Source organism: Myotis brandtii, unplaced genomic scaffold, assembly GCF_000412655.1.
Source record: "Myotis brandtii unplaced genomic scaffold, ASM41265v1 scaffold18, whole genome shotgun sequence".
In the NCBI taxonomy this organism is placed as follows: domain Eukaryota; kingdom Metazoa; phylum Chordata; class Mammalia; order Chiroptera; family Vespertilionidae; genus Myotis; species Myotis brandtii.
Window position 1 is genome coordinate 13,113,718 of NW_005356674.1, and position 21,211 is coordinate 13,134,928.

The 21,211-nt window shown below is 41.4% G+C and overlaps 1 protein-coding gene across 1 annotated transcript in view; it reads left to right on the forward strand.

Annotated features, from left to right (window-relative positions):
* The window catches only part of LOC102242636 (ubiquitin-conjugating enzyme E2 E1), a 54,149-nt gene that overhangs the window by 3,670 nt on the left and 29,268 nt on the right, over nt 1–21,211 (forward strand). The window contains exon 2 of the mRNA XM_005863645.2: nt 379–429. Coding sequence (XP_005863707.1) covers nt 379–429 — 51 coding nt within the window. The remainder of the gene's footprint in view (nt 1–378; nt 430–21,211) is intronic.

Here is a 21,211-nt window from a genome sequence, read left to right on the forward strand (position 1 = left end):
GGCGGTGGCCCCCATGGCCGTCCGTCCGTCCGGGGACTGGAGGTGCGGGGGAAGGATGAGCGTCCGGACACTTTCTGGTCCGGTTCGGAAAACTGTTCCGCAGAGAGCTGTTGGGTTATTCCCTGGTGGGAGGACACCAGGACACAGAGCGGCCTTGGCCTCCGTGTGGAGGCAGGTCGAACCCAGGCAGAGCAGGCGGTGGGAGAGACGGGGCTGCCAGCTCGCTGCCCGGCAAAAAGCGCTTTTCCCCAAATGAGGGCCCTGCAGCTTTCGGGGTGCAGTTTCCTCCTCCCTCGGCGTGGACCCACTTAGGGCAGGAGGTTCGGTTCCCCTGCCCACGCCTGACGCGTCTTGTGTTTTTCTCTCTCCCCGATGCAGGATTCAGAAGGAACTGGCCGATATCACTTTAGACCCTCCTCCTAACTGCAGGTGAGCGTCCTTTCAAATTTGTGTCTTTTGAAGATTCTTCCAACTTTTATCTTAGTTTTTTCTGTTATTATTATTATTATTATTATTTGGTTAATGCTTGTTTCGGTGCTAATAGCAAGTATCAGCTGGAATTTATTTACCTGAGTATAATGTGGTGATGAGCCTCTGATGATCCCAGTGTTATGTTAAAGAGAAGTAATAGATTTGTTCGGAGCGGACACTTTTACACAAAACAAAGCTGTAAAGTGAATATGAAGGCGTACGTTTGTCTAATCCTGGATCTTTCATGTCATTAAGGGTGATGTTGGCTTAGAAAATTGCTTTGCGATCTTAATGTTGTTCATGCTCTTTACTACGAGAGCATAGAGTCCAACATTGGCTCCCTCAGACTATACACAGTATGTGTATGTTCAGTTTCAAAACAGTTTGATACTAGTTTTCAAAGGGTTGTTGGTCACTGTTCAGAAGACGCATTTTGTTATTTACTGTGAGTCAAGGTGGAAAACTTGATGAATTTACTAAACAGTGAAGTGAGGAGACTTATTGTAATAGAGCCATTTATTTAAGGGAGCTTAATTGTTCGGTTCTATAACTCCAATTGTTTAAAATTAAATATAACATTTAACTTCATTCTCCGTTCTCGTGATTGGCATTGGAATGGGAGTTGAAGTTTTAGAAGTGTGCTAAACTTACAGGGTTAGAAGAAGTTACTGAGGAGAAAATGCTGTGGCCGTACACAGAATTTGAATCAAGCATGTGGAAATAGGTTGAAAGCTAAATGAAATACTTTGCTAATTAACACTGAACTTTCTAAACTGTGGTTAATGGAGTAAATGGAATCATCAATTGCCTTTTTAGTTACGTATGTTGTTAATGTTGGTCAGTTGTGGGACGTTCTTTGGTAAAATTTTGTCCTGTTTTGTAAGGAAAATCATTTCGAGTTTGAAATGCTCTTATAATATAGTTTGTAACTGAACCACATAGTCATTCTTGAGGATTTCTTTTCTGGCTATTAAGAGTCCTTTCAGGATGTTGAGAAAGTGGAGAAAATGGTTAAAGCTTAGGGCTGTCATATCTCCCTTTTTAGTTTTATTGGAGTCGTTCAGATGGAAGCCTGTAGCTCCCCTTGATTGGTTGTGTTGAATCCATGGGTATTCCCCATGCGAGGTCTATGCTCTAGTTGTTGCTCCTGTTTGGTAGTTGTGTCTTCCACGTGTCTCTGGTGAGTTCAGGCTGTAGCTGTAGCTGATCAGATTATGAAGTTTTTAAAGCATGGTTTCAGAACTAACATTTATCAAAATGTGTTATGGCTTTCTTGCAAATAGGTGCAATCAAATTTAAAAATTGTAAATAATGTAAAGGTTTTCATGGAATTAGTTACCCTTTAGAAATAGGATAAATATACTTTAATTTCACACCATTTTAACTGAGTTTACATGTGAGAGATTTGTGCTGCTGATCATGTAGAACTTTCCTTGGAAAGCTCCTAATTACCTTTTTCAAGGTGAAACCTTTAAACATTACCTGTGGTCAGGTGAGTCACCAACCTGGATGGTTGGTGGTGGGGAGACAAATTTCAACATACTTACACATTGCAAAAATCTTCAATTTCAAAGAAAACATTAGGCATCTTTATTTTGCAAGAGAATGTGTGTTATGTTGACTTTTAAGAATAAAGACTGCTGTATTTTCTGAAGACATTTTCCAGGAGGGCTGGTTAAGTAATATGAATCACAGTCTCTACTTTCGGTTGTTGTTTTTTTCTTTTTTGTTTGTTTGTTTGTTTTTTATACAATCTCTACTTTTGGTTGCCTTAGTAGTATTGACTTAATGTTATCAAGTAGTCCCAATATTCAACATATTTAAATGAATTTGGTTTTCTGTTTTCTGTTGGTACTTTATGGGATTGAATTATTTAATATTTTTTATTTTTTAAATATATTTTTATTTATTTCAGAGAGGAAGGCACAGGGAGAGAAAGAGATAGAAATGCCAATGATGAGAGAGAATCATTGATCGGCTGCCTCCTGCATGCCCCACACTGGGGATGGAGCCCAAAACTCAGGCATGTGCCCTTGACTGGAACCTAACCTGGGACCTTTTAGTCCACAGGTAGATGCTCTATCCACTTAGCCAAACGGGCTGGGCCTGAAATATTTAGTATTTTAATGTACATTATTGTTGGAGATGGAATGGATAATTTAGTGTGGGGATACTTTTTGATGTTAGCTTCCATTTAAAATGTATGAATTAAATGATACATTGAATGCATGCATGTTTATTTTTTAATAATTTTTAAGTGTTACTCAGCATGAGAGCTTGGTTTGGATGAAATTGTAAATTAGTCAATTGTAAATTAATTGTATTTTGAACTCGTTAAATAATTGGCTTTCAATTAATGTATTTTATGTATTGAACCTTTATAGAACTGCCTTTTTTTCAATCAGTAATCAGTGTGCAGTTTTAAATTTAAACACACTTCTTTATTAAAATATTGTAGTTGCTACAAAGTAGCCTCAAACAGTTGAATCAGTGTGAGAAATACTTCTCTTGAAAATGCACCGCTTGTGTTCACTAATTTTAGCCCTTGGCAAAAATATGTGGCTTCGAGTGTGCAAAATGCACTTGCTAAATATGTTATAATTTTGAGCACATAAAGTTAAATCTCAGTGTTGTATATCATGTTAAGTAGATTTTAAGGGAATATTTTAAAATTGGTTTATATTGCCATATAAATCAAATTCTTTGTTATCTCTGAACTATTTGGTTACATGTGTGTATACAGCTAAGTCTCCCAGCTCATGTATCCTGCATTTGGTTAGGCTTTTCCTCCTGCATTCTGGCTCTATTCCTGTAGGGGAAAAAGTATTAACTGCTGTAATGATTTCCTAAAGCATGCCGTATCGTGGATGGTAAAATTATGCCTTTTCGGTAGCTGGCGAACTCTGGGCCGTTAGGGTCAGTTTTGCAGCTGTTATTTATAGCTTAGGGCTCAAGCTTTGCTAAATTGACCAGTTATAGCTATCTAACTAATCTGTAGACATAAATGTCTGTAGACAATATGTCTGCACATAATAAATGATGTATTTAACCCAGGTCCTTTAAACTTCAGATTTTACTTAGTGGATGTCTTTTTATTATGAGTCAACTACTCATGTAGTGACTTGAAACCTAAAAATTCAGATTTTAGGATAAAATGCCTTTCAGAAATCATGAACCATTTCAAGCATGGTAGAGAAGAATAAGTTTTTCTTATTATGACATCTTTTTCTTTTTACTAACATGGCCTTTTGTTGCTTATATTTTAAATAGAATTTTAAGCCATTACACAATAATGTAAAAATGCACATTTTTTAAAAGTTGAAACAAATTGTGGAGTAAAAAGTGAAAGATTCCTTCATGACTTCATCTGATCCTGTCCCTTGCACAGAGAGGCTCCTCGTTAGCGCGTGGTGTGTATCTTTCTGGATAGTTTCTGTGAATTGACATTGTTGTACGTTTCTGGTTTTGCACATCCTCCTGAAATTAGTGGTAATAGCCCAGGGTGGGGCAACACAGGTTTACAGTTGTTTGTATGGAAAATAATACAATAATAAATAAGTAATAATACAAGAATCAACTTTGTTTCCCGTACTCACAACTGTAAACCTACTTTTGCTTCACCCTAGAAGTCCCAGGCTGCTCACCTTGGAATGAAAAGAGATTCCTTGCAGCAGTAAAGGCGTATGCCTCGTCCGAGTTTAGCATGTTTTAAATGGTTGTTTACTGTAAAAAAATGGGTTCTACAGAAGTCATCCTTTACAAAATCCTAGGTCATCTCACTTGCTGAAAAATGTCCTTTTATGTAACTTTTATTCATTTGATGCTACTAAATGCATTAAGGATATCGAGGTGACTTCATCGTCTGCATGTTTATTTTGTTCTAATTGTTATTTGGATAGCTACCACTGCACTGTGCTTGCCTTTATGTGCAGAGACAGTGTTGAAAAATAGTGAGAACTAGGAGACTAGAGTGTCAGCACAATCAAAATAGCACCCAAACCAGGGTCAAGTGGCTGGAAATTAGATCATTGCCTGGGGCCTGAGTGGGTAGGAAGGAAGGAAGGAAGGAAATCTATCCAGAAATGAATTGCTTACTAAATGAGTAGGCACTCTCGTGTTCACCAAATGACCATGTTTCTGGATTGTAAAGCTGTACTGCTCCTGTTCCTCAAAATGACCCAGCAATTCTATTCCCAGGTGTATACCCCAAAGGTTTGAAAACAGGGACTCAAACAGATACTTGTCAGTGTTTGTAGTGGTTTTATTCATAACAGCCCAAAAGAAGAAACAACCCAAATATCTACCAACAGATGAGTGGAATGGATAAACAAAATGCAGACTATACAAACAAGGGAATATTCAGCCATATAAAGTAATGAAGTTCCTATACATGCTACAGCATAGATGAACCTTGAAAATGTTACACTAACTGAAATAAGCCAGGCACAAAAGGACAAATATCGTATGATTCTACTTACATGAAATTTCTAAAATAATCAAGTTCCTAGAGACAGAAAGATTAGAGGTTTCCAGGAGCTGGGAAGGAGAGAATGGGGAGATATTTCTTAATAGGTACAGAGTTTCTGTCTGGAAACAAATGGTGGTGATGGTTGCACAACGTTGTGAATGTCATGAGTGGCACTGAATTTTATGGTTAAAGTGGCAAACTTTATGTTACATATTTTACCAGAATTTTTTAAAGGTTAAAAAAAAAGATACTGCTGTAAAAATGTCATCAGTATTTTGAGGGAAAATGCTCATGGCTTACGAGGCGACATCGGTTTTTAGGGGTTCTTATAAAAATGTTAATGTTAAATTTCTGTCACAAACCATGAGTGCCTGTTCTACGTGAAAAATCACCTCCTTCAGGGAGTTCATCATCTAGTGAGGTGGGAAGAAATGCACTCACTGACTGACTGTGAATAGTGTGTGAGAGTTGTCGATGGAAGGTTAAGCCTCACGGAGATGAGAAGAAGGTGGGGAAGACTAAGGGGCATGTGTAGTGGAGGGAAGTGTAAGCAGAGATGTAGCAGAGGAAAGGCAGAGGGCACTCATGGGCAGTAGTGAAGAAACCCGTGGCTGGGGAGCAAGGAAGAGTGGGAGGATAAACAGTAAGAGATCAGACTTGTTCCTTGATGTCAGGCTGAGGCTTTGAGTGTCACTTTATAGACACTGGGGAATCTCTGAAGCTCTAAACGTAATCCAGTTAGAGCTGAGACAGAGCAGGGGTTGAGTGGAGCTTGGTGGGAACAGGAGACTTGGAGATTGCTGCCATAGTTCAGGTGGAAGGCCAAGAGGACCTTGGGGACAGGTGACACCATCGGTGTGGAGAGGAGAGAGACATGAGGAAAGCAGTAGAATCTGGAGAATGTGGCCACTGGCTTAGATATGGAGCCCTAGGAAGGGGACCGAGGGTCTTTGGGAAGACGGGTGGTATTGTTAACAGAAGGAATAAGGTGGGAAGAGGAACTGGCTTGAGGGAGGCGGCAGGTTGGATCATCCTCCCCAGGTTCAATTATGTGCTTTGTTGAGCGTATACAGGTATAGTGCTTAGCATATTGCTGCCACATATTTAAGTTTATTAGCAATCAGTCAATGAACTCTCAGGCCTACTTTTAGATTTGATCAGACAAATTAAACTCCCCAAAAGGCACAGGGACCCTGATTTCTTTCTTTGATTCTGATCCCACACACCCCTCCCCAACTTTTTCAGTTGGAAACGTTCAAAGCTACAGAAGAGTTGAAAGAATAAAACAAGGACCCAGCCATCCTTCACCCCGATCATCAGCTGTGAGGACGCCCCCATGTTGGCTTCTCACTCCCTTATCCCTGTATTTTGCAGAACCGTTTGGAAGCGAGCTGCATCCTGATGCTTCCGTGTGTTAGGCTGACACGCATTGAATCTGAGGGGAGCCGGCAGGGCGCTGAGGCTGCAGCTGGCTTTGGGCATCCACATTAGATTTGAAAGTTTGGGTGATAGTTGAACTTTCTGCTGGGGAAGAGGAGGATTGAGAACTGTGCTTGGAGGGGGGTCTACAAAGGAAGGATGGGGAAATAAAGAGGACTGGAGGAAAAGGGAGCAAAGTCGGGGAGAGCTACTAGGTTGCCTAAAAAATAATTCAAGAGGATTAAATGTAAAGTGAAGAGCATGCTTTGTAGGCTGAGAAGCAGCAGCAAGTAGAGGACAGGAGTGAAACAGGGAGATGTGATGTTTTAAAAACACAACTGTAGAGAAGCTGATAGAATATGGAACTGAGGTCACACGCTGGGGAGAACCTGAAGTTGACGATAGGGTCAGTTTCCGAGAGGAAGCACTTTGGCCTGAGCAACGCTCCAGCCACTTGTATAGAACTGAAAGCAGCAGCGCCTGCCCCCAGTTTGATTTGGTTTGTTCTTCCCCAGTAGACGCTAAGTTCCTTGAGAGCAAGGATTATGTCTTGCATCCCTACAAGAAAGAATAAACAATATATATTTGTTAAATTAAAACACCAACACAGACACCCAATTCAGGTCTGATGGTTTAATGGAACTTTCTTACTCTTCAGAAAGTAATGGAAAGAGCCGGGGAAACCGCTGTGGCGTTTTACAGCTGTCCATTGCGGGCAGTCTTGCTGGGTTGGCACCCGGGCAGTTTGGGCAATTTTCACCTTCCCGGAATCACACAGCAGCTCGGGACTGTAGTGCGATCGCACTGCAGGCGAGATTGAGAAGATGCATAAAGAAAATATCAATACCTTTGATTCCCATGTTTTGACTTTATAACATTACTGTTGGCCAACAAGCGAGTGTGGGTTTCAGGGTGCTAAGGAAATTGGTCTCCCTAGAGACGGGTTCCTAAAATCCTAAAGCTCTTCCAGATAGTCGGTTACGTTAGAGATGCTGGCACCCGCCTGAGACGTCTGACACATTCCCCATCATCAGTGGAGTGAAACAGGGTTTCATAATAAGCCCATTCTTACTCAGCCTCGTAGGCAGCCATGCTCTGAAGTGAAACAAAAGACCTAGTAACTGGTGTCAGAATATGCTTCCAATCCTCTGGGAACCTGCGCTATAGGCGAAGAAGCTCAAAGCTCTTGCTTGAGGACCGTAATCCAGGAACATACATGTGAGGGATACGGATGGCTTTGTGGAGTCCATGCCACAGTACGTAGATGGGGAACCTGCAGAAGGCCAAGGTGATGTCTGCCGAGTCAGGCAAGTCCTGCAAAACCATTGTTTTCCTTTGCAGGACATAATCAACACTGGTTATGCTACCTGGGGCAGCATACGGTTCACACATACTTTAATTAACAAAGTAGTCACAGCCTGAATTCTGTCTGCTTTTAAAGGCCTGATGAGATAGAGTGAAGTGCCAGGACAGCATAAAGGGGCTGGTATGGGTGTGATCCAGCTCTCACCTGAAACAATATATATTTGTTAAATTAAAACACCAACACAGACACCCAATTCAGGTCTGATGGTTTAATGGAACTTTCTTACTCTTCAGAAAGTAATGGAAAGAGCCGGGGAAACCGCTGTGGCGTTTTACAGCTGTCCATTGCGGGCAGTCTTGCTGGGTTGGCACCCGGGCAGTTTGGGCAATTTTCACCTTCCCGGAATCACACAGCAGCTCGGGACTGTAGTGCGATCGCACTGCAGGCGAGATTGAGAAGATGCATAAAGAAAATATCAATACCTTTGATTCCCATGTTTTGACTTTATAACATTACTGTTGGCCAACAAGCGAGTGTGGGTTTCAGGGTGCTAAGGAAATTGGTCTCCCTAGAGACGGGTTCCTAAAATCCTAAAGCTCTTCCAGATAGTCGGTTACGTTAGAGATGCTGGCACCCGCCTGAGACGTCTGACACATTCCCCATCATCAGTGGAGTGAAACAGGGTTTCATAATAAGCCCATTCTTACTCAGCCTCGTAGGCAGCCATGCTCTGAAGTGAAACAAAAGACCTAGTAACTGGTGTCAGAATATGCTTCCAATCCTCCGGGAACCTGCGCTATAGGCGAAGAAGCTCAAAGCTCTTGCTTGAGGACCGTAATCCAGGAACATACATGTGAGGGATACGGATGGCTTTGTGGAGTCCATGCCACAGTACGTAGATGGGGAACCTGCAGAAGGCCAAGGTGATGTCTGCCGAGTCAGGCAAGTCCTGCAAAACCATTGTTTTCCTTTGCAGGACATAATCAACACTGGTTATGCTACCTGGGGCAGCATACGGTTCACACATACTTTAATTAACAAAGTAGTCACAGCCTGAATTCTGTCTGCTTTTAAAGGCCTGATGAGATAGAGTGAAGTGCCAGGACAGCATAAAGGGGCTGGTATGGGTGTGATCCAGCTCTCACCTGGCCTCCAGCAGTGCATGTGCCACGGCTCACGTCTGACTTGTCTGTAGTGACTTGTGTTGGCACTAAATTTCGTTTTATTTTTTAAAAAGTTTGGCAGCTTGAACCTTTGTTTTTAGTACTTTTAAAAAAAATTTAAGTACAGAAATAATCTTACCAAATCATTCATAAGTTTTGTCATTGAAAAGATTTCACATCAGGTCCGTGGCACTAAATTTCGTTTTATTTTTTAAAAAGTTTGGCAGCTTGAACCTTTGTTTTTAGTACTTTTTTAAAAAGTTTACAGAAATAATCTTACCAAATCATTTATAAGTTTTGTCATTGAAAAGATTTCACATCAGGTCCGCCAGGACATCAGTACTGACACTCAGCGGGTGGGCACACTGTCAGCACCGAATCACCCCACCACCTGGGTCTGTACGTCCAGTTGCCAGAAGCTGTGATGGTTTCTAGCCTGGGCTGGACGGTTCAGGACCCCCTTCTCTATTGCTTGAATTGGCGAGCACTGCCACACGGGCAGCACCGTAATGCTCAGGCGAGGGTGTGGCCCACCCAGGAGCCCTGAGCTCTGTGCATCCGCACAGGACCCCTGCTCAGCCAGGGCAGTCTGAAGACGGAGACCACATTTTTGCTCATGGCCCCACAACCAGACCAGGCTGCCTGTCGGCCCTACAGCACTGCCTTCCCAGGCCCACTAACTCCCCCACCTCATCAAATAGTGATAATCAATGGAGAGGTCCTGTAGGGTCTGCCAGCACTGAAATGATGACCATTACAGGGCAGTCTGAGGACGGAGGCCACATTTTTGCTCATGGCCCCACAACCAGACCAGGCTGCCTGCCGGCCCTACAGCCCTGCCTTCCCAGACCCACTAACTCCCCCACCTCATCAAATAGTGATAATCAATGGAGAGGTCCTGTAGGGTCTGCCAGCACTGAAATGATGACCATTATGTGGACGACCAGGACATTAGGTGTTTATATCCGTTTAAATTGATAGATGGAAAATCGATGTGTGATGGATCCTATATGTTCAATAGAAAAAGATTTGAAGTACATTTTCAAATTGCAGAAGACAAAACTCAGCTTGGGATGTTCTTACTAAGAGAAAAGTTTTAAATAGGATACAGCTCAAAAGGTCAGAAAAGCAGTGTTGTACATGAGTAAATCAGGTCATATTTATTTGAAATATTGGAGTGGTGTGTACTGCACACTGCTCCGTGTGACTACAACAGACCTGGCTCCTGGCTTGTGGAACTGGAATTTGGTAGGCAGTACAGACAGCAACCAAGTAAGCAGGGTTAGTAACTACAAGTTGTGGTGGCTAATTGGAGAGCAATTAACAGTACAGTGATGGAGAATATTTGCAGGGGGGGGGGGGGGGGGCTGTAGAGAAGGCTTAAAACATTAGGCAAAGACCTGAAAAATGAGGAGGAAGAAGAGCTTTGTGAAGAGTAGGAAGAACATTGCCGATGGAGGGAAGCACAGATACAGGCCCTGAGGAGGGGAGAGCCACGTGATGCAGGGCCATGTGAGCTATGGTAGCGAGTTTGGGTTGCATGCATCCCATTTCTTTCAGTGGGAAGCCATTCAAGGTTTTAAAGCGAGGAAGTGAAATTTCAGTAATGATTGCAATGTCTTTTCCTCCTCCGTGCTGTGTGGAAAGTAGCTGGGAGGAAGGCAGAAGTAAAAGAAGAGAGACCAGAAAGGAGGGTATTGCTCTATTCCAGGTAACTGGTGATGGTAGCTAGGATTAGGTGGTGGCAGTGGAGATGAGGTTAGAACACTTGGACCTGTTAGGGATTGCATGTGGAAGATGAAAGACCCAGAATGGCTCTGAGTTTCCCTGGTTTTAGCAGTTATGTAGATGATGGTGACATTTTGCTGAAGGGAAGAAAATTGGAATACGGCCTCTGTGTGTGTCTGTGTGTTTGGGTGAGTCCTTTCGGGGTATGTTAGATTTGAGACAAATGCTCTAATGAGGCATCTAAATGAAGGTGTCAGATAGAAGTCAGAGATAATAGGTAGTTGGAGCTTGGAGGAATATTTTGAACTCGAGATAAATAAAAGCTGGAGATACACATACATTTGGGAGACATCAATTCATAGAGGCTTTTGAATGTCTGGGAATGCCTCTAGCTCACCTAGAGAGCAAACGTGTAGAGAGAAGAGGGCCAGGATGGAGACCTGGACATCTAGCATTTAGAGCAGGGGTCCTCAAACTACGGCCCGCGGGCCACATGCAAATACAAATATTGTATTTGTTCCCGTTTTGTTTTTTTACTTCAAAATAAGATATGTGCAGTGTGCATAGGAATTTGTTCATAGTTTTTTTTTAAAACTATAGTCCGGCCCTCCAACGGTCTGAGGGACAGTGAACTGGCCCCCTGTTTAAAAAGTTTGAGGACCCCTGATTTAGAGGTTATGTGATCTAAAGGAGACACCAGCAAAGGAGACAGAGAGAAGGAAAATCAGAGTTGTTGTCAGAAAACAGTGAGTGGCAAGTGTTTGCAGTTGAGGATCATGAACTCTGAAATAATGCAGGGAGCTGGAAAAAGGAAGATGAGTGAGCAACCATTGGATTCTACACCTTCTAATTTGTTGACCATCATGAGACAGATCCACTGTAGAGGAGATACAAGAGGGGAGGATTTTCAGAAAGAAAAGGTGTTTACCCTGCCCAATTAGAAGATTTCATTGTGTTTATTCAAATACGGGATTTAATGTTTGAATTTTACACAAAATTTCTTGTGTATATAATTGTGTGTGTGTGTGTGTGTGTGTATGTATGTGTGTGTGACCCAATTAGAAGATTTCATTGTGTTTATTCAAATAAGGGATTTAATGTTTGAATTTTACACGGTAGGACAAAATTTCTTGTGTATATAATTATGTGTGTGTGTGTGTGTGTGTGTGTGTATGTATGTGTGTGTGTATATATAAATAAACATAATTTATCTTGGGAGAGGCCCTATTATTTTTAATGGATTCTCAATTTTTTAATTGGTTTCCTCTGTTTTCCTTCCACCAGAAAAAGTTAACTTCTGCTTTACTAGAATCAAGCTGTTGGTGATCTTATGACTAACATTGTAGTGTGGGTACCCTAAATCAGTGGTGTCAGGTTCATATATTACTAGTACACCTTTTGCAGGGCTTAGTTTAAAAAACACTAGGGTGGCCCTGACCGGTTTAGCTCAGTGGATAGAGCGTCGGCCTGCGGACTGAGAAGTCCTGGGTTCGATTCCGGTCAAAGGCATGTACCTTGGTTGCGGGCACATCTCCAGTGAGAGGTGTGCAGGAGGCAGCTGATCGATGTTTCTCTCATTGATGTTTCAAACTCTCAATCCCTCTTCCTTCCTCTCTGTAAAAAATCAATAAAATATATTTTAAAAATACTAGGGTGTGGGTAAACTGAAAAATCAGTAAATTGCTGGTGCCATCCTTAAAATTCATCACATGCTTTGCTTTGGATTGACATTTGTGGGTACATGTGTTTACTTTTAACACAATTTAAGTTATTCATCATAGTCAATGTTTTTATCCTTTCAAGATTGGCAATTATGTTAATACTTCACATCAAATGTACCTGAAACTCCTAAAGCATTATATGTATGAGCATCGTCTTTCCAATCTACCAATCATGTTTTATTAATTTGTTTCAGGTTATCCCAGGTACTCTTGTCTTGCTGATTTGATAATTCAGCAAGGTTTATCTTCTTAAGACACAAACTTGTAAATTATAGCACTAAGTTGGGGGCAATACAATACCTAGAATTATTATTGAATGTGGTTAACAGTTTCATATAAGAAAATGTCCTACATTGTAAATATTTATTTTAGTACTGCATCAGAGCAATATGTGTACACAGCAGCTTATGTATAAAAATTCAGACACCAGATTCCCATTCAAATTGGGAGAGGGCTTTGGGTATAAGTGATGTGAGCTGGTATCTTTTTATTCACTTCACAGAAGTTATCAGTCAAGGCACTACATTTTTTGTCTCAAAAATGTATATTTTATTGACACTAACTTTCTTTGAAAGTGGGTTCTTTGGGTTGATTGATATTTTTGACATTTTCAAACAACTCGAAGTTATCTTCTAGTATGCCTTTAAGTAAGTAAATATTTGGAGGAGAAATTATTTATGGCATCTCTTAGTCAAATAACTTTGACAGATTTCTAAATTGAAATGATGGCAAAAAGAAGTCATTTTTGTATAACATGAAGTTTCTTTTCTTTTTTTAAATATATTTTTATTGATTTCAGAGAGGGAGAGGAAGAGAGAGAGAAACATTAATGATGAGAGGGAATCATTGATTGGCTGCCTCTTGCACATTGGACCGAGCCTGCAACCCCAGGCATATGCCCTTGACCAGAATCAAACCCGGGACCCTTCAGTCCGCAGGCCGACGCTCTGTCCACTGAGCCAAACAGGCTAGGGCTATAACATGAAGTTTCAAACTTGAATCCTGATGCTGTAGGTCACTGGGGGAGAGAGGCAACCAGTAGTTTGTGTCACTTGGCGCAAGTAGTGTCTCAGTCTGGTAAAGGGACAGCAGAGTTCTGAAGCATTGAGGTTAGAATGAAGAACTTTTTAGGATTGGAGAGAGATTCTTCTAGTTCAGAGAGTATTAGTTGGAATCACAAAAGTGTCTGAGGGAGTCAAATGATAACATGTGGAACCACAAGTGTTTTGTCTGCACAGGGACTTTGCTTCCCAAGTAACTTAAAATTTCTCCTTCCGCCACTCATACACTCTTCCTCTATGGCAGTGGTTCTCAACCTTCCTAATGCTGTGACCCTTTAATACAGTTCCTCATGTTGTGGGACCCCCAATTTCATTGTTACAAATTGAACATAATTAAAGCATAGTGATTAATCACAAAAACAATATGTAATTATATATGTGTTTTTCGATGGTCTTAGGCGACCCCTGTGAAGGGTCGTTCGACCCCCAAAGGGGTCGTGACCCACAGGTTGAGAACCGCTGCTCTATGGGAATACATCTCAGTTTTTTAAAAGTAATTTATTGGAATTGGCTTTATAAAATGTTATTTCTTAGCAGACTTTGCTAGGACACATTTATCCTAAAGACAAAGAAATGGTTGAATTGGTGAAGATTCTAAAAGAAAACATTAGTTTTATAACAAGCACTCAGAGGGTTTTTTATAAACATTATGGGTAACTTTTCTCTAACCTAAGTAAATATTTCAGAACAAATGTATGTTAGGTGATTGTAGTAATGTGGGAGCAGAGGATGGCAGTAAGAGAGCAATGTCATGTTTGGCCTTGGACTACATTAGGGGCCTGTCGGATACCAGAGAAGCTTCAGAACCGAAGCTTTGGCCTTTGTCCTTTTTTGAGTAACTCTATGCAAGTCCTCAGAAAGCATAGCTTCATTCTTCAACTAGACTGGTAACCCCCACCCCCCCACCACCACAAAAAAAGAAAATATTTCTTCTTTGTAGCTTAGTATCCTGAGATATTTTCACATCTGAAGTGTGCCTATTACATAGTAAACACATTGACAAAATAAATCCTATGTTGAGGACATAATTCTTACTAGAACTGAAATTTGAAATTGGTTTCCATTCTGTCTGGCCACACTACTGGATTCTATGTAGATGTAGAGATTTCTATTACATTTTACTGTAACTTTTGACATTTATATATATATTGGGAGGAAGTTCTATATTGTAGTACCTGCAAGTTAAAATACATGATTGAGAAAAAAAGTAAAAAGCTATTAAGATCTTGGAGCCCAAATTATTTTCTATAATGGATACTTGTAGCTAGGGTAGACTGGATGCCTACTTCTCTGTCTGTGTCCTGTTTATTATGAAGTGTACTAGAGGCCCAATGCACAAAATTCGTGCAAGAGTAGGCCTTCCTTCCCCCAGCTGCCAGGACCCAGGCTTCCCTCGCAGCCCTGGCTTCATCCAGAAGGTCGTCTGGAAGGACTTCCGGTCTAATTAGCGTATTATGCTTTTACTATTACAGATAAGTGAATTTTTCTCAGTTGTCCCCATCTGTTGTCAGATGACTGGTACTTTGCTTCTCTTATTCTTTTTCCAGAGCCACCCTGTACCCTTTCTACATTTAATCCACTTCTCATTTAAATCCTGCTTTAAACTTCCCCACCTGGTAGTGAGCCAGAGCAGTCAGTCATCTTCGGTTCTGAAGCTTCTCTGGTATCCGACAGGCCCCTAATGTCGTGCAAGGCTTGAGGAGGATAACGCTCACTGACTGTCATTGGACCTGGAGGTGCATAAAAAGAAATGCTGTCTTGTTGTTTGATGGGATAATAAGTCAAATCTCAGGATACCTAATGATGTTACTGCAGGCTTAATTTGCATTTTCCTTTCTGTTTGAAATCGGTTGCTTCACTCTTGCATTCCTGGCCTTCTCCCACCCTGGTGGTTCCCTTCCCTTCCTGTTTCTTCAGGAAAAAAATGATTAGCCAGGTGGGTGACGTTTTGCAGGAATTTCTTCTGGACATACATGCTCACTAAAACCAGAAAGCAGTTTGTGACACTGGCGTTTCTAGAAGAGATACAATTGCATGTACCTAGACCCTATATGTGAATTATTATGGGTTTAAACTTTGAAGGTATGATTCATTCCTCAACAGGTATTTAGCAAGCCCAGTAGATTAGTAATTATGTTCCTTGAATGGGTTTTTAAAATACGTAGCATACTGAAGACACACTTACATCATGACAGTTGTCTGTATTAATAACAGTTTTTTGTTCCAGTTAAATCTTATTACTAGTTTTACAAGTGCATCGAGGCCTGGCAGGGTTATCAGTGACTCAGCTGGGGTGGGCGGGACAGTCTCTCCTACCTGCCCCACCTGTGTTTTCTGCCTCCTGTTTCTCCGTGACCAGGCTGAGCAATCCAAATCACTGACAATACTGCCAATACTTTGGTCTATGCCTGCCCTGGTTTGTCTCGTTGTGTGGCCCTGAGACTTAAGGTTTAGCTGTAACCAGCTGTTCCTCACCATATTCTAATAGTTATTGTGCATTTCCTATTGTGCCAGGTACTGAAGGTAGTGAAAAAGACAGTGATGTCCCTGTTCTCGTAGAGCTCACATTCATATAGAAGGAGGGACAATAAGAAAAGTGCAAAAGTAATTTCAGATAGCAATACAAAGAAATTAAAATGGGGAAATGGCAGAGCGAGCAAGTGACTGGGCAGGTCGGGGCATTGGTAGGTGCTCTTCTGGGAGATGCGTGAATGATGACAAGGACTCTGCCTTGAGAAGGGCATCTCAGGAGACTGGATGTTGTGCGAGGGGATGAGGTGGGAGGAGATGAGGTAGGCAGAGGCTGTTTGTTAATTTCAGTACAAAGCCACTGGAGAGTTTTAAGCAGAAGAGTGATATACCACATGGTTGGCCAATACTTGAAGTATATTGCCCATAAAATTTCCAATTTATAGGCATAGAGATTACAGAAATACTCTGTAAACATCTTCTTTTTTCTTTACAAACATATTCACTGACATTTCTTTATAGCATTTCTGTTATATATCTGGATATAATCTATGTCATCATACCTATTATGTCTAAACTAGAGGCCCAGTGCATGAATTCATGCACCAGTGGGGTCCCTTGGCCTGGCCTGCGGGATCGGGCTGAAACTGGCTCTCCGACATCCCCAGAGGGGTCCCGGATTGTGAGAAGGCGCAGGCCAGGCTGAGGGACCCCACCGGTGCACGATCGGGGCTGGGGAGGGATGAGGGAGATTGGCCAGCTGGGGAGAGACTGCAGGAGGGCTCCAGGGCATGTCCGACCCATCTCACTCAGTCCTCGACCCCAGCAGCAAGCTAACCTACCAGTTGGAACATCTGCCCCCTGGTGGTCAGTGCATGTCATAGCGAGCGATTGAGCAACCTTAGCATATCATTAGCATATTACGCTTTGATTGGTTGAACGGACGACTGGACACTTAGCATATTAGGCTTTTATTATATAGGATGTCTATATCTGTTATATCTAGAAGTTTTGAAAAATTATAGACATGCTACCCAGAATTTGTGTCTGACCCTGTGAGGGGAAGTGAATAGCCCTGGACAGGATGCGTGGGTTCAAGTATGAATGCTCTGTAATGCACATGGAGTGTTCAAAGTCCACAAAAACCTAACTTCTCAGTTGTCTTTGTAGTCGCTTCTTCTGGACTGTCCACCTGCAGTGAAGGTGGCCTGCGTCTGCCAGGATGCTCTGCCTCTTCGGAGCAGGAGCAGCAAGTGAGAGCTCAGGGGGACCATGAGGGACCCTCAGTTGTCTGGGAGTCAACTTCCCATTGGGATTCTGTGAGAGTTAAAGATTGACCTACACAATGTAAAGGCCCAAGTCTGTGTGATATGAATACCTAGAGAGGGTGAATTCCAGTTTCCTTGATTTGGTGGGTGCTTTTGAGGAGTAATAATTTTGCCATAATTCTTCATTTTGATAGCGGAAATGTTTGGACTGAAGGGGACATGTAGGCCATGGACAGGTGAGAAGGCTAATAAACACATTGGAGTAGTGATAATCATCATTCTGAGGTGTGTATTGGGAACTTCAGTTACTAAAACTCTTTTAATTTGTTTCTTATGCTCTAGAAATTACATAAAATGAGATGTAATGCAGCATACCTTAAAGCAGTACATCAGGTTTGGGGTTGCATTGATAAGAAATTACATTTTTTACACAAGGGAAGTTTTTCTTACTGAAGGGCAGTTTGTCATGATATTTTCCCGTTCTGAGCGGATAATAAGTTTAGAAAGGGACTCTATCCATTATAGAAAATTTACATGTTACTCAAATTTCTTGAGGGGAGAAAATTTCAGTGCAGACATAACATAGTGATTTGCTCAAAGGGAAACAACACCAATAATATAAAACAATCAAGATACAAAAAACTTCAAGTAATTTATATTTGACTTTGAAATGAATCTTAGTAATTATGGTAAAGTCGTATGTGTCCAATATATTGTGTATTCACTTTACTAAATAATGAAGCAGCAGTAGAAAGCCTGATTTATGATATTCTGGACAACTCTAGTTTACCTTTTCTTAGACACTTGCCTGTGGTCTGGCTCTTAAATGGTGAAGCTGTCCCGTGGCACTGAGTACACATCCTTTACAACGTTTATCACACTCAGTTATGGTGTTGGTCACCAACAGACTAAGTTATTTAAACTCTGATTGTTTTTGTTTTATTCGTGTGCCCAACAAGAACACATATATAGCCCTAGCCGGTTTGGCTCAGTGGATAGAGTGTCAGCCTGTGGGCCAAAGGGTCCCGGATTCAATTCCGGTCAAGGGCACGTACCTCCATTGCAGGCTCCTTCCCAGCCCGGGCCCTGGTTGGGGCTCATGCAGGAGGCAACCAATGGATGATGTCTCTGACATCAAATTTTCTCTGTATCTTTCCGTCTCTCTTGCACTCTCCCTAAAAATCAGTGGAAAAATATCCTCGGGTGAGGATTAACAAAAAAGAAGAAAAGAATACATGTACACATCTTTAGGTTTAGAAAACCCACAGAACAGAAGGAAGAGCAGCGTGAATAAGTATGTGGTGGAGGCAGGTGGGGGTTGTCTGGAGCTCCTCCTGGGAGAGCTGTGATTACAGGAGCACCACTTTTCTCTTTCCCTTACCTCATTCCTCTTCTCCATTCATGGAGATGCCTACAAAGTTTGAATTATTACTGAATCCAGTAAGTGGTTGATTAGAAGTATTTGTGTAGATTTTGATATGTCACTGAGAAATTGTCAAGTTGAAGTGATTAAAACACATATGAAATCAGGTTTAATCTTTCATTCGTTAAAAAAAGGCAATTGGTTATTTTATGTAAATTTTTCTTAAAGTTTTGTGTTTTTTCTTTCCTTTTTTAATCCTCACTCAAGGATATGTTTTTATTGTTTTTTAGAAAGAGAGGAAGGGAGAGGGAGAGGAAAAAAATGAAACAACATTGAGCCCGGCCTGTGTTGCTCAGTGGTTGAGCATTGACCTATGAACCAGGGCATCACAGTTCGATTCTGGTCAGGGCACATGCCTAGGTTTCTGGCTTGATCCACAGTTGGGGGTGTGCAGGAGGAAGCTGATCAATGATTCTCATCATTGATGTTTCTATCTCTCTCTCCTTCCTCTCCCTTCCTTTCTGAAATCAATAAAAATATATTAAAGAACAAAGAAACCACATTGATCTGTTGCCTCCCATATGCGTTCAAACCAGAGATCGAACCCCCACAACCTTTTGGTGTATGGGACACGCTCCCACCAACTGAGCCACCGGCCAGAACTAAGATTTTCAATATAGGCTTAATCTTAAGAAAATATACAGCATACCCAGTCTAAGAATTTAGATCAGATCTACAATATGAGAAAGTGGAATCAGTGTTTGGATGTTTTGCAATACTAGTTGAAGCATTTGCTGGTAAAGTCTTAGGAGTTGCTGCATGATAGACAGATTAGTAAGTTACTTTTGCAGTAAAATATTAGAGTAACAGCCACCATCAGAAAAAAAAGATTTGAAAAAATTTACTCTCACTATAATGGCCCTGAGCATTTATGTCTGTTTGCATAGCACTGAATTAGATTGTGTGGAGATACAGAAGTGTGATAGATGCTCTCAGCATCAGATGAATACAAAACCGCTACTGAACAAGACACTATGTATAAGATTCATTATGACCTAAGATATAAATTTGTTTATAATTTTTCATCATAATTCCCTTTCACCTAAACCTTACGTCATGGATAGCAGTGATTTCCAATCCTGTCCCTGCCCCAGCACACCCGAGGAAGAGAGAAAAGCCTGTCTGTAACTGGGGGCTTACTTTCAGTGATGGGGTCAGGGGAAGGGAGGTACGCCGGTTTGCTGGGATGGGGGATGAAAGCCCTTCAGCGATTGTGACTTGCTGTGAATGTATAGGTGTTGGTAGTAACCTGAGGAGCAGTCTCTCCCTCTTTTCCCTTAAATAAGGGAAAGAAGTGCTGAAATAGGAGTGTTTATCTTAACCGATAGAGGCCTTTGAAAGATCTGCATTGAGCTCATGAGAGAGACTAAAGGAAAAAACTGAGAAGGGAATGGTCTAGAAGAGATTACATATTTCTTTTTTTGAGATTACATATTTCTTGAGGTTAGAAATGGAGTCTTGTTTTCCCCCACAGGTTTAATTTGCTACTTAGTACAAATAAGAAACATTTGAAGAAGCAGCAGAAAAAAGAAAAGGGGAAACCTCTTCTCCGGAGAGTTTGAGACCCATAGGAGCATAGATTGATTGGCTCTGCTGGGCCTGGGTTCCTAGGAAGAGGGGCCCCCCAGTTTGCTATTTTAGAATCGCTGTGGAGAAGCCCTGGCATTGTAAGAATACGGAAATACTGCGTACATGTTTCTGTTCCTCCTCCTTTCCAGCTAGCCATACACCTGGAATTTTGGCTCTAGAATAATTTAAAAGATCCTTGTCAAGAAAATACATATGGGAAGAAATCACTACTTCCTGGCCCTTTAGGACCCTTTCCAGTCACACACCCTGTAATGATGCCCTGGTCAACAATGGACTGTATATATAATGGTAGTCCACAGGATTATAATGGAGCTGAAAACTTCCTATTGCCTAGTGACATTGTAGCCATCAGGTCATATTGGAAACATTGCTCACATGTTTGTGGTGATGCTGGTATTAACAAACCTATTGCACTGCCAGTCATATAGAAGTATGGCACATACACTTATATACAGCTATATACTGGGTAATAAATGACTATACTACTGGTTTATGTATTTACTATACTTTTTATTATTTTTGAATGTACTCCTTCTACTCATAAAAAAAGTTTGCTGTAAAACTGTGCCGTGCTCACTGTGTTTCTTGATCGATTGCATCATTTTCTCTTGTGCTTGACTTAATCTTGTGTTGCTTGTACAACAACATGCTGTACAGGCTTATAGCCTAGGAGCAGTGGCTGTAGCACATAGCCTGTGTGTTTAACCCTCTGGGTTTGTGTAAGTGCAGTCTGATGTTCGCACAATGCCACTTTTCTCAGAACTTACCCCCTGGTTAAGTGGCACGTGTGTATTTCTTAAATGCAGGTGCTTGGTCTCTGGGTCGTGCTTAGTTCAGGGAGCCTCTCAGGATGGTTTTCAAATTTATCCTAGACCTTTATATGAAATCTAACATCCCTTTGACAGGACCATTAGTAGTATAGAGAGTCTCAGTCATTACATATTAAAGTGATTCCAGGTTCACAAATGTCAGTAGCCTCTTGTCCAATCCCTTAACACACAAAAATAAAAATCACCAATAATGACGAATTATAAGGTTTATACCAGTCAGGAGTAGTTTTTTTTGATAGGCTGAAATCATCTGTTGAATCTAAAAACATGTACAAATTTTAAAAATATACATAT